At 40.0% G+C, this 17,984-nt stretch overlaps 1 protein-coding gene across 1 annotated transcript; it reads right to left on the bottom strand.

Annotated features, from left to right (window-relative positions):
* Positions 1–5,354: 5,354 nt before the first annotated feature.
* Positions 5,355–17,865, bottom strand: LOC143275627 (uncharacterized). The gene is made up of 5 exons (XM_076579879.1): positions 17,574–17,865; positions 14,337–15,108; positions 12,191–12,435; positions 10,951–11,182; positions 5,355–8,697 (listed from the first exon to the last, which is right to left on the bottom strand). The coding sequence occupies exons 2-5, from the start codon at positions 15,075–15,077 to the stop codon at positions 7,717–7,719; spliced, it is 2,199 nt and encodes a 732-aa protein (XP_076435994.1). The 5' UTR covers positions 15,078–15,108; positions 17,574–17,865; the 3' UTR covers positions 5,355–7,716.
* Positions 17,866–17,984: the final 119 nt, after the last annotated feature.

Here is a 17,984-nt window from a genome sequence, read left to right as displayed (position 1 = left end):
TGATGAGAGACATCTTTCAAAATTAAAGTAATATATTTGCTAATATGTTCTGAATAATGCAGTCTGCTACATCCTGCATATGTGTATTTCTGTACATCATCATTATATGGTTTCCTACTCACTGCTCTCTCTCTCTCTCTCCTTCACACATACACACACTGATGCACACAGTTCACAAGAAAAAGAAATCTGAGGACAAAGCAAGAAAGATAATTCTCAAACACTACAATGTGAACAGAAACATGCCCATAACCACAGTACAGACATTACGAAAGCTTGTCTGTCATAAAAAACAAGTCCCAGTTTCCCAAAGAGGACATCTCTGTCAGTAGTTTAAGTGGTTCATCCATGCATACTGCACCAACCTGTCAAGCCAAGAGTCACGATGAGAATTTTAAAATAATACACAAATAAATTAAAAGGTAAGATTCTTCTCACATTGAAAAAAAACAGACCTGTCACACATGCACAAAAGTACTGGAGAAGGCATGTATATGCTTATCTCTCAAGGCTTAACAAATGGTGCTTGTAAATGAGTAAAAAATATCCCCACCCCCATCCCTTAAACAGTTCTGAAGCTATGGTATAAGAAACAGCCTACTATCCAAAGTAACTATACTGGCAGTGTTGTCCACAAATAATAATACAGACAACTCCGTTTTGCGCAGTTTGAGCAAACAGTTTACAGAGAATACAACAAAGAGGCGAAAGGACTGTGTGCATCCATTAAGGGTTCATAAAGAATGTGCAAGAAACAGTATCTTAAAGAAGAAAAAAGAAAAAAAAGAAGAAATTTTAAAATTGCAGACATTAAATTCATATTTATCAAATGGCTACATCAACTCCTAAACTGGGGGGGGGGGGGGGGGAATCCTATGAAAAGATCACCAAAATTATATGATTTCATTTAGTCCACATGATTTAAGCTCTTATCTGTCAAAGAACCAAACAATTCATTCCTTGAAAACAACAAAGCTGTGTTTCAAAATGATTTTTCAACAGATGCTGGTTTAACTTTTTACATGATACAGGCTTCAATGTACATGACTACATAGGAAAACACCCCACAAAAAACCACCACCACCACCACCCCAAAAAAACAACAAAGGTAACCCAATAAAACAAAATAAAATAAAATAAATAAAAACAAAATAATACAAAATGAGAAAAATGCTTGGATTGTCGGAGACCGCCACAGATACAGACTTACTCTATGCCTGGTTGATAAAGAGACCAAATACAACATATAGACAGTGACAACGAAAGTGATCATTTTTTGGGGTTTTTTGTTGTTGTTTTTTTCAAATCATGATCAATCATAGAGGTGCATATCTGAAAGTCATAGCACCCACTACTGTCAGCTGTCTTTGCCGTGATATGTGCAGATTTGAAGAACTCCACAAAAAATACTCATGTAATGAGCAAGCACACAACACACACACACACACATGAACACACACACATACACAAATGCAAATCCATGCATTTCAAGCAACACAAACATAATGTCAAGGCACCATTCATTGAAATTCCCCTGTGCTGAATAAAGTACTTTACAGAACCATTAAAACATACTGTCTCTTAGGAGCGTGAACGGCACGGTGAAGAGGAGAGCAAGAGAAAGAGGAGATCAGGGGAAGGGAACTAACTCTCCCCTTCTGACAGGACAACTACACATCGCTAATTTCCCTTTAACAGGACATCTTTGTACAGACTTCTGAACATTGCTGATATATATCAAAACTTTGGCTATTTCTAATTCTTTTTTTTCCCCACCATTAGTCAGACATGCAGAATAAAATGATATTTTTTGGCTCAAGTAAGACTGACAATACAAAAGCAAAGTGACTATCTAGGCAAGTCATACATTTTCAATCATAATTTTGGTTTTTCTGGTTGTCAGTATTAATCCTTCACTTGCATATGTATACACAGGTTTGAATGTCATTTTTCTGACACAAAGCTGCCAACCTTCTTGACTGAGAAGGCAAAGGGAAAAAGGAGGTGAGGTGTATCTAAAATAATAAATGTTTCAAATCCACACAGACAACATACTCTCAGTCGATAACTTTAGAAAAAGGGATTCTGAGAAAATGTTTGAAATTGATCCAAACACCTGACAGAAATTGGTTTAACATTAAAAATCCATTTCATGACAAATGTACTGACCATTGTCACTTTTTCTTTATAAATATTATAATTTATCATCTAGAGCTCTTTCAGTTTAAATTCACTGAATGATAGTCCATGGTAAATTTCACATACACTGTAATAATATTTTAAAAATCAGCATGCAGGCAGTGGACTACAAAAACCCACCCAAATGTATGAATGAAAAGCAAAGAAGAGAAAATAAAGCTGCAGTGTTCTTCTTCCTCAAAACAAACACACACACACATACACACATTTCACACTTCACACATGTGACATGCAAAAAAAAAAACCCACAAAAAATGATAGAATAAATGAAACATATACACTTTACCAGAGTCACACACACAACAAACTGGTTAAATAAATCACACACATTGACACACACACACACACTCACTTCACCACACAGTCATACACACAAATAGTCCATTAAACAAATACTGCAAAGAGAGTTCTAACCTAAAACCATTTTCCACCACACTTGCCAACAGTCCTCCACATCCGAGAAACTGTTCTCCTCAGTCACAATTTGAGACAGCGACATAGCATATGACATCTTTATCAATCAAGCACAGCCAACGACAGCTGAACTGTGGCAAGATGACATCACCAACATCGATTTTTTAGTTACAATTGTTGTCCTGGCTTCATTTTTAACACCTGCCCTGACCTTTTTGCCTCTTGCATTTGTGGGTGCTGCTGAACAGTGTTTACAATCATAGGATGGGGCAACAGAAACTTGAAATTGCGAGTTTATCCAAATCCAGTATTTTTCAAAGGTGTTCTGGGTCACACAAGTATACACTGACAATTGACAAGTGATTTTCAAATTCTAACTGCTTAAAAAAAAAAAATAATAATAATAAAAATCAACAAACTATACAGCATACAAGTCAGTCTTGAAGAAAAAAGTGGCTTGTACAAGTATCAATTCATAAATTCATTCAAGCATGGTAGGTCACGAGACTTGCTGCTGTCCATATGCATATAGCCACTTTAAACAGTAAGATACTGGTTTATATATTGAAGGCCAAATTTTCAAGGATACTGATTAACAATCATAAAATTACCAACAATTATGAAAAAATTATTTTTAAATGCACTTTGGTATAGAATATGACTTTTACAAGTCTTGATTTAACTTCCAAAGTCTTTCGTCCTGTTCTAATTACTATGTTTCACGGTCTATGCCCCCCCTCACCCCCTTTCTTTACTCTTTTTACTCCCACAGCCTCCTATCCCTTCTCAATCACCCCCCACCCCCACCCCCCACGCCCTAACCCTCTCCCCCATCCCACCTGCTTCAAAGTGATTAAACAGTGTGCAGCTTATAAAGTACATAACTTGTATCATAAGATATACAGTTGATGTAGAATCTTCACAGCAACTTAACATCCACCCATGAAGAAGTAATCTGCAAAGTTAACTTGAAGTTCACTGCACAACCAATAATTTGCCATTTTTTCCTCAAAAGCAAAAGAGGTACATCAGTTAATATATCATTAATTACAGACATTTCATTTTTCAAAATACAAACAATCCCACCACAAAGCAAAACAAAAGTATAAAATATAGCTGATTAAACCATGACAGGTGAAAAATGCTTATGTTGCAATTTGAATAATAATATCATACATTTGCGCTGACTACAATCACATTAAATTTTAAACTGGGAAAAAAGAAAAATGAAAACAAAACAAATAACCCTCAAGGGGACGGGGGAAACTGTGTAGTCACTTGCGCAATGGAGGGACACAAGGACATGCGTAGTAAAATATACAGTTCAAGTCAATGATCAAGATATTTAAATCCAATACTATTTCTTCTAACATTTGTTCACATAAACTGATAAAGACAGAACTAATACTTCATGTGTACATAATATATATATATATATATATATATATATATATATATGGAGAAGTTGAAAACACTCTGATTCTGAAGCATATGAGGCATATCGACTAGCTGGTTTAAGCGTCTGTTGCTTGACCTATGACCTCCCACCACATCCACCATTGCTCGGATATTCTTTCCAGTCCACCCTACCCTGGATTTTCAGATTCATTGACTAATATGGTCTGCAATCATAGTTGCTGTCAACAAATCATAGCAACACAGATATATATTTCTAACAGGAAAACAAAAGGTAGTTTTTAGTAGAAAACATGATGAAATCAGTTAATCCATTAGTTAACAGATATCATCACCTCTGCAGGTAAGTCTTCCATACCTCCACCTAAACCCATTCTTGGAAATGATGCAAAACTGGCTGATAAACCCCAAATAATTCATTATTTCCGGGTTTTCCCACAGTCAAATAAGCCACTAGCTCAGACAAGTTGTGTAGTACTTCTATCAGAAAATTCTGCAAAAACAAAGTAAAAGTTGAAACATTTCATAGTAATCATAAGAAATGAAAATACCACTTCTTGAAAAAAAAATATAGTGGACGAACAGCAGTCCACAATTATATTAAAAACACAAAAAAGGTTAAATATCAACAAAATCTACTATCAATCCTAGGTAAATTTCGAAGTTAACAGGCTACTTTTCAGTTTTGTGTTTTGCTCTCACTGACTTTTAAGTTTGTGTTAGCAAATCCTCTCAGTTGACTTTATGTTGTTGTTCATCAGTTTTGTCTGTTCACAAAGAGTGATAGTAGACAGTTTATTTTCTTTATTTCGAGTTGCTTTAAAAAGATCTTTTAAAAGGAAAAAATATCAGAAATCAAATAATTAATAGTAAAGAGTGGTGACTCTCTCCATTCACAAGGTACACAACTTCAACTTAGTTCAAGTCAATGCTGTTTATGTTACTGATTCAGTTAGCACTCAGGTAAATAAAAGTGTTACATTACTGATACATTTCGGTCGAGAGTCAAGAGTAGTAAGGGGAAATTACTCGTACCTTTTCTCTCCCCACCTCTCCGTGTAATGGCACACACTACATGCAGAATTAAAACTAAGTTTGTTTGAATAGCTTCCATTCAGGGGCTCCTTTCTTCACACTGAGGAGAGGGAAGATTGACATGAGCACTGTGCCTGTGCTCATGATGTGATGGAGTCTCCCGTCGATCCGACGGATGAGTTTAGGCAGGCAGGCTTATCTGTTGGTGTGTGTCCTCATATGGGAGAAGAGGCCGATTCTGGATGCGCAGCACTTCCCACAGGTGTTGCAAGGGAAAACGTCTCCAGAAGTTGAGCCCTGCTTCCTTCACTCACGCTTCTCCTTAATGGCCAGCATTCTCTTGTTTTCAAACGTCTTTATGCCGCTAGAGCACAGCATCCTCCAGCGACAGCGGTCAAGGGCATCAGTTTCCCATGAAGTGATGTTTATATCACAAGCTTTGAAGTTTGTCTTCAAGGTGTCCTTGAAGCGCTTGCAGGGTCTTCCAAGTTCACGGTGGCCTTCCTTCAACTGGCCATACGTAGCATCTTCGGGATCCTGCTGTCTGTCATGCGGACAACGTATCATGTCCAGTGTAGCTGGCACTGGATCAGCAGGCTTTCGATGCTGGGCAGACCGCTCCTCTCTAGGACCTGGAGGTTGGAGACCCTGTCTTGCCACTTTATGCCGAGGATCGTTCATAGGCATCTCTGGTGAAACTGCTCAAGTTGTTGAACGTGACGGCGATACGTCGTCCATGTTTCACAGCAGTACAACAAGGTGGTCAGCACAACAGCTCTGTAGGTTTTCATCTTGGTGCTGAGCCTGATGCCTTTGTTGTTCCACAGCCTGTTGTAGACTGAGAAGGACTCACAAGCACTGTGCCTATGCTCATGATGTACTTCACCACCATTAACATTTGGAAGGTTAGCACCACTTTCAGCATTTTCATCTGCCATTGTGCCACAAAATGAAGTAAAGTATGTTATGGATAAGTAATATCAGAAGAGTAGCACTAAGTATGCATCAGGAGTGTACCAGAAGAAATGGAGATTCATTCACAAGTTCTGCAGAGAGTTCGGCAATCCACGCAGGATTCAAACAGTACATAGAGTCAGCACAGCCTTCCTCGCCTACAGCAATACCAGTCACAGCACAGAACAGCAATCACCAATACCCGCAGGACTAATGCTCTCTTGAATGACGTCGCCACAAAACAGGGGATCAACCCAAGACTTGAGCATAAGAAGGACTTGAAGTTGTGTGCCTTGTGAATGGAGAGAGTTACCACTCTTTACTATTTGTTATACATTTGTTCTCCTTGCCTTACTGTTTATTCATTTTAAATCAGAAATCAAATATCTTATAAATGCTTTAAAGTAACTTTTCAAGCTTTTTTCTTTTCCTTCAAGTTTAAATCCAAACATAAAAAATAAGAACACGACGATGGCTTTGACGTGGTAATGCAAGTAACTATACTAGTAAACTATCCTAGATGTGTGGTTGTAAAAAATTATTTGATTCATTGATTGTGGTAAATAATGTCACTTGTCTAAATTATTTGTAAGACACGTTCAACATTGACAGTGCACTTAATTTCATAACAGTGTAACTTTACATCAGTGGAACTGTGGAAAAAAATAGAACAACCCTGAAAATTTTTTTCTGAAAGGTATTGAAGAAATAAATGTGTTTTGACATTGTCATCAGAGAACCCGTAAATAATTGGTGCAAAGTGAAAAAGAACCTCAAAGCTTTCTTTGAATAAACAACATTTATAACAGTAACAAACAAAATGACTGTTTTTTGTTTAAACCACAACAAAAATTGCACATGCCTCTGTCCTTAGCATTCTCACAAACAAAACTGATGCTGGCTTTTCCAAACAAAGGGACACATAGATCTACCTTTTTAAGCTAAATAATGCCAGCAACTCACAACCTGTATTGTTGTTTAATTAACACGTATGAAGCAAAACTCTGCCCTGCAGCCAGCCCCTTTTCTTCATTCAAAAATTGTTCAGACAATTTTTACTGCTTTTTTTAATAATCTTTGTTAAAAGGTTAAATTACTTGGCAAGAAGTTAAAATTTTCAACAAAATGGAATCTGAAAAAGATAAAAAAAACAACAAAAAAACCAAGAATAAACAAAGGAAGAATGCCGTTCAGACAAAAGGACAAAACTGAACCATCCAGCAAAATGCCATCAGCACCTACATTCCTTATTCTTGTAAGGGTGAAGAGGAAAGGGTGGAGGAAAGGCTGGTTATTGTCTGTGGCAAACTTTAAGAAGTAAAACAAATACTGACATAAACACTGGCAGCCTTAAAAAATTTTTTTTTAAATGTTTCAGAAAATACATCCAGTCTGAAATGGCCAGCTGCATCTTTATTCTTAAAAGAACTGGGTCAGCCGCAAATTGTTCTTTAAAAGATTGTCTAACTCTTCCTGTGACAGATAAGAATTAAAACGACACAAAAATGTGATAGAAACAACGATAACCAGCACATATGCAAACCATGGCAGCTTTTTCACATGCACGCAGAATGTAACAGCACCTCAGAAACCTGTAATGACAGTCTTCGAAACAAACACATTCACATAGACTGGCCAAGCCGCATTCAGTAGGCTCGACAAGTGTCACCTTTCAAGCTTCTACTCCACAAAACAGACCTAGCAGACAGACTCTTCCCCGTTCATCGCTGCCAGTTTCAAGTGACGACTCTCCAGTTCCAAGGTCAGCTGTTCCACCTCAGCTTCCAGTGCCTTGTTCTTCTGCTGCATTTGAACGTAGTTGAGCTGCAGCTGCTTCTGGTAGCGAATCACCTTGTTCTTCTCCTCCAGCCACTGGACACGTTCGCTCTCAACCAACGCCTCCGCAGTCTGCAACTGCTGGCGCAGAGAATCAACCTGTCTTTCCAACGACTGCATGTACTCCTCCTCAGACATTACTGCCAAACACGGCGCTGCGCCCTTCTCGTCATCGACGCTGGTCATGACAGTCTGCGTGCTTTCCTCGCAGATGGACACGCCGTCCACACCCGAGAGCTGGTCCAGCTGTTCATGCACAGCTTTCAGCTCCTGGGACTTGACCTCCACCTGGGTGAGGGTGTCTGCAATCTGCTGGTCCTTCTCTTCCAGCTGACCCTGCAGGGTCTGCAGCTGGGCCCTCAGTGCCAGCACCTCTGTCGTCTTTAGAGCCATTTCCTCCTGCACAGACATCCCCACTCCCCCAGGGCTTGACTGTGATGAGGAAGGGGGGTTCTGAGGGGTGGAGGAGGAGGATGTGCGGGATACAGAGGTGTTAGTTTCCGAGGCCTGATCCTCATCCTGGGGTCTGGCAGCAACAACAGAGTCTTTCTGGAGGTTGGCATAGTTGCCATGAGCTTGGGCTTTGTCCTGCTGCATGGGAGCTTTGTCATGGGCTTTGTCTTGCTGGGCGGGTGGTTTCTCTTGCTGTGTGAGGTGTTTTTCCTGCTGCGGGTGGGTTTTCTCCTGCAGGTGGGATTTCTCCTGCTGCAGTCGCTGCACCTGCAGGGTGAGGGCCTGCTCCAGCTGGGTGGCCTTGAGCTGCTGGGCCTTCAGCTTACTTTCATAGTCCTCTCTGATCTGCTGCATGTCGGCCAGCCACTGGCTCCTCTTCTCCTCGTACACCTGGACATCACCACACATCACAACAGTCACACAGCAAGCAACAATATCTTGTCAGCAGTCCTACCTGTACACCTCACTTGTCATACACTAACAGTCTTCACTGACAAAATCATACTCACACCTGTACATTATGCCAATCATATAGCAACAGTCTTCTCTGGCACGATCATTCAGTCATAAACTGACACAATCATAGGCATACCTGTACATTATACCAATCCTACAGCAACATTCTTCTCTGGCACAATCATACAGTCCTATCTGTACACCACACCATACATTCACTGGCACAATCATACAATCATACCTGTCCCCCACACTAATCCTACAACAACATTCTTCACTGGCACAATCATACAGTCATACCTGTCCACCACACTAATCCTATAGTGACATTCTTCACTGGCACAATCATACAATCATACCTGTCTACCACACCAATTCTACAGCAAGTCTTCGCTGGCACAATCATACAGTCATACCTGTCCACCACACTAATCCTACAGTGACAGTCTTCACTGGCACAATAATACATGTGCATCACAACAGTGAATACAGTAACAATCTTCAATGGCACAGTCATACCTGTCCACATGCCAATCCTACAGAAACACAGTCTTCACTGGCACAATCATACGTAGTCACACCCATCTACCACACCAACCATACAGCAAGGCACTCTATTCAGTTTACTGGTACACTTACACTTGTACACTACACCAGTCATTCAGCAATCAATCTATATCAGTACTTTTCAGGTGATAAGGTGATATGTTTCCTCAACCTCGATCCCTGCACCCTATCTAAGAATGTGCCTTATCAATGGATAAAATAAGAAACAGAACGAGCGGGCATTTTTTAGCATTTGTCACAAAGTAGAACAAGCTCAAAAAACAGTAAATATAAAGGAAAAAATGAGGTAAATTTGTGTTGTTTGGAAGTGAGTTGTAAAATGATCAGTGGTGGCCATAATGAAATTAACACAGACTGCCCTGCTCTCACACAGTCAGTTGATCACTGAGCCTACAGCTGATTCTTTCATGTGTTAACAAGCAGAGCTACTCAGTCTTCATAATGCTGGAAACAAAAGCACACATGACACATCCATGAACACTATGGTTGATGGTTAAAAAAAACCCTGACCATCAAGTACAAACAACAAAAATACACTCAAACCTTCAGTGTAACAAGAACATAGCGCTGCAACCTTGATCTTGAATGCCAACATGTAACTGTCAGAAGAGACTTGTTTACTTTTCTAATCAGACTTTGGGAGTTTAAGACTTCTCACACAATAAAGACGATGAATTTGATTCATGTGTGAGGAAGGCTATTTTCCTGTTTCTTTTCTTAGTTTCATATTGTTGCAAACATTACTGTTGAAAGCTTAGGACACCATCATTTTTGTTCAGCCATGGTTTGCTAGAACGTTCTGAAGTTACTTTCAAGTTTCACCACACTACTAATAATCTGACTGCTTCTAATAGTCGAGTGCACCTTACTGATGGATTATCTTCATTAAAACTTTTTTTTTTTAAAAGAATGTTCACTTTATATACAGAAGCACCTCAGTGTTCCCGATTACACACATATGTGTATAAGTGATGCTCAGATTTCAATTTTGACACACAGACTTCAATTTTGATGCACAATATTTTTGGTATGTGCATCATAATGACGCACTTTTTCTCTGAGAAAAAAAAAAATCTTCTAAACCAACAAGTACTGGCAGATCGCTCTGGCAGATGACAAGACTGCTTCGCAGTTACTTCCCTTACTGGAGACACTTACCCTGTGCACAGACCACGTTCGCTCAATCACCAACCATACAAATGCTGAAAATGTTGCCAATGCGCTGGCTACAGCACGAATGTGTGCATGTCAACTAAAAGCTGTAGTAAGCAGAGATTCTGAACATACTACTGTCGAAACATGTGATCCAGTTGAAATACTGGCCATGAGTCCTTCTACCTCGGCAAATGCTAGCCCATCAAAACCAAATGAGAATGAAGACACTCAAAATTTTTGGTGCATGGACAACACTGCACCTCATTCACTGAAAAGTACAATACATCATGACGTGTTGTGATGTACACCACACAAATCATTCTGCAAAATGACCCAAGTCTCAATCAGCACAATCATATATATGCTCCATACACTACCGTTCCGAAAGCACTTTCTGGTGTATGTAAGAATAAATTTTATACAAACATGTATGTATCCATGAATATCCTGACTGACATCACCAACCTGAAAGATGGCACGCTCATTACAATCCATGACCTGTCGCAGGGTCATGATCTCGGCCTCCTTCTCTTTCAACATGGCTTCCAGCTCCCCCACTCCACTGTCACTGGGCGATGGGGTTTGACCCCCGACCTCAGAGCCAGCGGCAGAGGCCTTGCGAGGGGGGCTGTAGTCAACGTTCACTCCAGGTGAGTCATCGGTGAGGTGCACTGGTTCACTGCCGTACCCTGCAGATCTGCCCACAGATCAGTGTCACTGCTTCACAGTATGAATCTTCCATGCTGAGTTTTCACCAGTAAAACTGTTAAAAGCTAACTGTATAAAAACCATGAACAATTAAATAAAGAACCACACAAGCGCATGGATATACATGCACACAGAGGCACACATGGCAGTGATTATGTCTGTCTCTGTCTCTGTATACATATATGCTACATTATGGATTTTAACATAATAACAAAAGTCATTTGAAAAACTTATAGAATCATACTATATGACTTGACAGAAGTTCAAGCTGATTTTGCATTGCAAATGTTAACCAAGCCAGCACTTTCCTCAGTTCTAATAGTAGCACACACACGCACACATAATGACACATACACACGGACATCTCTCTCTCTGTGTATCTCACTCTCTGTCTTAGATGAAAGACATGTTTCTGAATTACCCCTTAGCTTGTTGTTTAGTCTGGTTATATCATCAGTTTATTCCTTCTAAATTTGGTTTATCCTGCTCCAGGTTTGGTTTTTAAATATGTGTATGTATACAACACATGCAACAATCACATACAGACCGGTGGCTTAAACAAAAAAAGTTCTGAGTTCTCTCTGTTTATCTCTGTCTCTCTCTCCTGCCCCCTTGAACTGCTCAGTTTAATCAGAACTATCATCTTCTTTCATTCAAAACAAAACAAAAAGTGAATAAATCAAACTGATTAATCAAACACATAAAAATCATAAACTGAGCACAATGAACAGACATGGTAATTAGAAATTTAAAAATAATTTCAATAGCAGAAACAGTTCAAAAACAAATGAAAATTATTAGTCATCAATGTAAATCAGTCAATAATTGAATAAAGCAACAACAAAATTAGCAGCCATTTCAAAACAATCATTACAACAGCCAGTTATCAATCAATTCCACAAATAATTGAAAGAGTAAATTCATACACCAAAATTCACTCCAACATCTGGAAGCCCGGAAGAAAATCACAATGCCAATGAAAACAACGGCAGCTCACCGGTGACTGCTGTGACCAGCACTGTGAACTGAGGACTGGTCAACAGAGCGTACGCTGGGTGACCTAGGAGACAAGGGGTCAGCTGATGCCTGGGATCCATGTCGCAAACTGTACTGCAGAGGGGAATACCCAGAGCAAGCACAGCATGATGTGTCCTCACCACACTGCGGGCACATCTTCTGTTGAGGTGGGCGGGCGTAGGCGGGTTTGAAGGCAATAGGACGGATGAGATTTCTGCTCAGCTTCTGTTTAAGAGGTAAATCATATATAAAACAAATATTAAAGATGATAAAATGATGAGTTGTGAGTGGATGCTGGTTCCAAACAGTTGTCACAAAGTTAAAGATCGGTTGCCATAAGTTTTTGTTTGGTTCGAGGAACAGTAATGTTCTGTTGTCTGAAGAAGCACGGAGTTGTCTGGCAGGGGTATAGACATTAAGGAGATCAGAAAGATAGACAGGAAAGTAGGGATCAGAGAAAGAGTGGATATTTTGAGTTGTATTCTTGCAGAGATAGGCAGGCGGTGAAGCTGATGAAGGAGTGGCTGTACATGTTTATGCTTTCAGAATCTCAAGGTCAGTCATGCTGCTGAATTTTGAACCTTTTGAACAAATGAAGATTGTCAAGGAGGTACTGACTAACTCAGTGAGGAGTTACATTAAATAATCAAATTTAGACACAACGAGAGTTTTAGTTGCATCAGAAGTGAGAAGATGGCAAATGCTACTGATTTTCCTGAGTTCATGGTAAGCAGAGCAACAGATGTTGGTGGCATGTCTTTCCATGGACAGAATGTCAGAAAAAGTTACCCCTAAGAATCTTGCAGTAGAGGAGAACTGTATGTTTGTGTCACCAACAGAGATAGAAGAGGGAGCAGAGTCAGGTAATGGCTTGTTCTGTGAGTGATAGAGGAGGGAGCAGTCAAGTAATGGTTTGTTCTGTGAGTGAATCAGTCTTGTCATCATTTTGTTTGAGTTTATTTGTTGTCATCCAATGCTTGACGTCAATGATGCAATCTTGAATGTAGTTAATGGTGTCATGGATCTGGTCAAGTGCGCGCATGAGTCACATCATTGTGTGTCATCGGCAAAAGATTGGCTTTGGACATTGTGCTGAGCTGTGATGGTGCTAAGTGGCTTTGTATACTAAATGAAGACCACGGGTCCCAAAACTGATCCCTGAGAGACGCCGAATTCTAGAAGAGAAGGTTGAGAGCAGTGTTTGTTCCACAAATTTTCAATTCAAAGCACGTACAATTTTTTTTTTCCTGTCAAATACATCAGCAGTAGTGTCGCAATTGTTGGCGACATACCTAAGTTTCACCACCTTCCCCTCCCACATTTTTACTCTGGATTTGCACATATCTAAGAAATGACATCTGGGGCTTTTGCGCTTAAGTCATGCCCAGACCGAGACGCTTTTTTTCCTAATGAAATGGAAAAGCGCATTTACACATTTTCACATAGCTCTCACATCCCTAAAGGTATTAATATAATAGTTTCTGTTTATACTTTTTTCTTCATCTCCCTAGCACAGGGGCCCAGAGCACTAACAATTAACATCAACATGGGGGAAAAATGCTTATAAAATGATAAAACACAGGCCACAAAAACCATGACGCATAAATTTACAACAATACAAGCAAGACAAATGGAATTCATTGTGAGTCACTGACAACACACACACACACACACACAAATGCAGTAGTATACATGCAATACAATTTCAAATGATAGTAATACTACTAACAGTATCATGAGTATGCATGTATACACATAATAATTTTATCGAGGACATACAAGTAAACTTGTCTGTGAATGGTATAATGATTATTGTTTTCATGGAAATTATTAACAAAATGAATCCCTTAAAAATGTTATAAAAAGAAAAAAAGAAATTTATTATATCTATTAAGATGGATATTTTCAAAATCAAATGAAATGTTGAAAGTTAAAAGCAAACAAATAATGAAGTAACTTAATCAAGTACCCAAACTTTCAATCAGTCCAACTACAAACATTGTATACTGGTATACAACTGTAAGCCAATGCTGCCTAGAATTACAAGTAAGGTTGAAGGTAAGGCCCTACAGTCTCTTTTTTTACAGCCATAGAGTTCTACTTAGCACTTCCCACTGACAACTCACCTCTGGAGGAACACCACTGACAGGGGCCAGACGAGGCGGCAAACTCTCCCCTGCGTTGCTTCGTCCTGTGCCCCCAACACTTTCCAAGTGACCCTGCACATGACCTTGCGGGCGACCCTGTGGATGGGCCTGCAGATGACCTTGCCAGTAGCCGTAGGAATGACCCTGCGAGTACACAGGTGGGTTGATTCCTGCGTGGCCTTGCGGACCCGCTTCCCAGTCCACCATGTTGCTGCTGTAGCAGCTGCGGGTGTTCTTCTGCCCGCTGTGGTAGGCTGCCGTGTTTTGCCGAAGCAATGGTGGAGACCATGACTTCCTCCTCGAAAGCTCGTAATTTGACACATCTTCTAGACTGAGGGTCTGGGGGGGAGCACGAAAGCGCTGAATGTTCCCTGACACAAGCCCGCTTGGAAAGGGGTGATGGAAATGGGTCGGCGGGTTTCCTTCAGGACGATGGTAGGCTGGGGGTGGGGGCCTGACTGGAAAGCCACCATCACCATGCCGAGGTTTGGGTTTGATGTGAATGTGGGAGTAGTCAGCCCCGGCGTCCGCCTCCCGGTCAATGAGGCTGGGGCAGGGTTCGAAAATATGCTTTACTTCATGGGACTGGGTAGACACAGTAGACATGGCAGGGCTGCCCCCCAGCCCTCGGCCATCATCCCTCCCCCCTCGCCCTTCAGGGTCCCCAAGCAAAGGGAGGCGACTGTCCAGCTCCTCCTCGTCCATGTGATACCGGCTCATGGTGACGGTTTGCCCTCCAACTGTTACATTGCTGCAAAAAAGTGTCTACCTCTGATCAGAGCAAGAAAACATGATGACATCACCAGTGACAGTAAATGAATCTAAAGATTAAAAAGAATGGAGAGTTAGTACCAACCGGCAACTGTAACAATCATAATAGAATTAAAAATACATGGAATGGTATTACATTTTCACAGTCAACTTTTAATTCTAGCATGGAAAAGGAGAGAACATGGTTGGGTTTCAATCTTTCAAATCTATAGATCAAGGAAAATGGAAAGAATATATATATATATCTTTGCTCAGTATACTATTCTGTGAGTGTCACTGTGTGTCACTGTATTTGTATCATGTGTGTCACTGTGTGTGATATATGTGTGCACATGTTTGTTAATGAGAGAGACATGACAGAGAACTGAAGCTATTTCAGTACTTGTCAGTGAAACTGAAGGTGAAAGTCACTATTCTCACAAATGCAATGTGTGCCAAACCCATGAACATGTGTCATACATTACATCTATGACTAGTATTTTGTCAGAGTATTGACTGTTGTTTTAACTTTTATGCATGGGTGAACTGTATGTCCATGTCTGTGGATGATAGCCATTCCTAAGTCAATGTCTTTACATCCTAAATTACAATAATAATGTAACCAAAAGTGTGTAAACATGAGAGAGAGAGAGAGAGGGAGGGAGGGAGGGAGAGAGAGAGAGAGAGAGAGAGAGAGAGAGAGAGAGAGAGAGAGAGTGTGTGTGTGTGTGTGTGTGTGTGTGTGTGTGTGTGTGTGTGTTGCTTTTCCTTCTTCATAAACAAGATGTATCATGTATGCATGTACATGAATACATATTATTACCTGTTATAGCATTAGTAGTATTACATGTGTGAGTTTATATAACACACTCAGACACTGTGTTTGTTACGTATGTATGTGTATGTGTGTATGTGTGTGTGTGTGTGTGTGTGTGTGTTGCTTTTTCTTCTTCATAAACAAGATGTATCATGTATGCATGTACATGAATACATATTATTACCTGTTATAGTATTAGTAGTACTACATGTGTGAGTTTATATGACACACTCAGACACTGTGTATATTATGTATGTGTGTGTGTGTGTGTGTGTGTGTGTGTGTGTGTGTGTGTGTGTGTGTGTGTGTGTGTGTACATGTGCATGTATGCATACATGCACATGCATATGTGTGTGTGCGTGCATGCATATTTTTCACACCCACAATGTACATGAGCAGTACTTATTTTTATGTAAGTAAATTTTTTGTTTTACTTACAGTTGTTTGAATAAATAATAATGCTACTTCAAATGAGTACTTCTTTCATCTAATTTCTATCTTTTTCATTAAAATCTAAAATACAAACTTTCTGAGTTATACAATTCAAAATGGGAGGGAGAAATCTAAAAGAGTAAAGAATGTAGTTGCGCACATGCAAAACAGTTGTGCTGATCAGGGGTGTCTGTGTTGGGGTGGGGGGGTATGCATGTGTGTATGTGTGTGTGTGTGTGTGTGTGTGTGTGTGTGTGTGTGTGTCACTCTGTGTGTGTCTCACTGTGTGTGTGTGTGTGTGTGTGTGTGTGTGTGTGTGTGTGTGTGTGTGTGTGTACTGTATGTATGTGTGTGTATGTGTGTGTGTCACTGTGTGTGTGTAAAGATCTAGATATATCTGAGTGAGAGAGTGAGTGCTGTGAATGATAAATGTGTCACTTTGTGATGACATTTACATATATTACAACCTTACACACATACCTAAGTCCACAGATGTGTTTTGTTACTTCTGCCATGTGCCTGCATAAAGAAAATATTTCTGTAATAAACTACAAGACTGGGTGTTTAAACATTCAATGTAGTTGGAGACAACATATACATGCACACATTAGTGTGTATACAAATGTACTTGTATACACTAATACAGTATAGATCTCTGAGTATGCGCATGTCTATTGGTCTGTGTGTGTGAGCATGCATGTGCATCTGTGTGACTGTGTATTTTTTACATGTATACACCCATTCAACTGTATTTTCTATGAGTGTGTCTGTGTTTCATGAAATTTTATGCATGTTGGTGTACTGCAAAATGATAATGAAATTAACATCTGGCAAAAGCAAATAGCATTCTACTGAAAGACAATAATGCCATGTTGTGACAACAGTTTTTAATCTATCTATCTACAGAACACCATCACAGTGTCAGTGTAACTTTAGACTAAAAGAGACAGTTCAATACAAAACAATGCCCATTGCCAGTAAGAAGCCTAAAGTTATATCTGATTCTAGTTTGTCAGTATACTTTATAAGTTTTCATCCATTTTTTTTTTTTTAACAATCACTTCAAAGTTTGCAATCGCAAGTTAGGCCTAAACCACAGTACTCAGTAATAAAATCTGGAGGAGGATGATACTGAATATATACTGATGATTCAGAAGTGATGTCTTGCAGACTCTCCTAAACATCAGACTTCGGGTTAGGAGGACTCTACCGCTCACCTCAAAAGCTGTTGGAGGACCTGGCTGGGTTAAGCTTTCTCTTCTTGGAGTTGAGTCAACGTCCCCGGAGACCAGCCGTCCCATAAATTTCACGGGTGTGGAACAAACCCAGTTTTGAGTTACAGAGCCCTACAGCGACGGACTCCCCCCCGTTCACGAAAGCACCTTTTCAACCATGCTTGGGAATTTTCACAGTTCATAAGTTTCAGTTGGAAGTATTCGTGTTAAACCTTTGTTTACATTGTTGTTCGGCAGCCCTATGTGCCCTGTTTGGGGTGTTTTTGTCTCCTCAAATCAGGAGGAAACTAGACACCATCATCACCCTGTTTTGGCAGGAAAACCATTGTGTTGTCTGTGCTATTTAGGCATCTGTACTGTTTGAGAATCTGGCACAATACAAGTGACAAGCAA

This window comes from Babylonia areolata, chromosome 2, assembly GCF_041734735.1.
Source record: "Babylonia areolata isolate BAREFJ2019XMU chromosome 2, ASM4173473v1, whole genome shotgun sequence".
Taxonomy (NCBI): Eukaryota; Metazoa; Mollusca; class Gastropoda; order Neogastropoda; family Buccinidae; genus Babylonia; species Babylonia areolata.
The sequence above is the reverse complement of the archived record's forward strand: the minus strand, read 5'-3'. Positions and strand labels throughout refer to the sequence as shown.

Excerpts from the sequence above, each read along its gene's own strand:
- LOC143275627 (XM_076579879.1), bottom strand. The coding sequence starts at position 15,077 with ATGAGCCGGTATCACATGGACGAGGAGGAGCTGGACAGTCGCCTCCCT. Across the intron at positions 12,436-14,336 it reads TCAGTGGTGTTCCTCCAGAG|AAGCTGAGCAGAAATCTCAT; the intron begins GTGAGTTGTCAG and ends CCTCTTAAACAG. Across the intron at positions 8,698-10,950 it reads ATGAGCGTGCCATCTTTCAG|GTGTACGAGGAGAAGAGGAG; the intron begins GTTGGTGATGTC and ends GGTGATGTCCAG.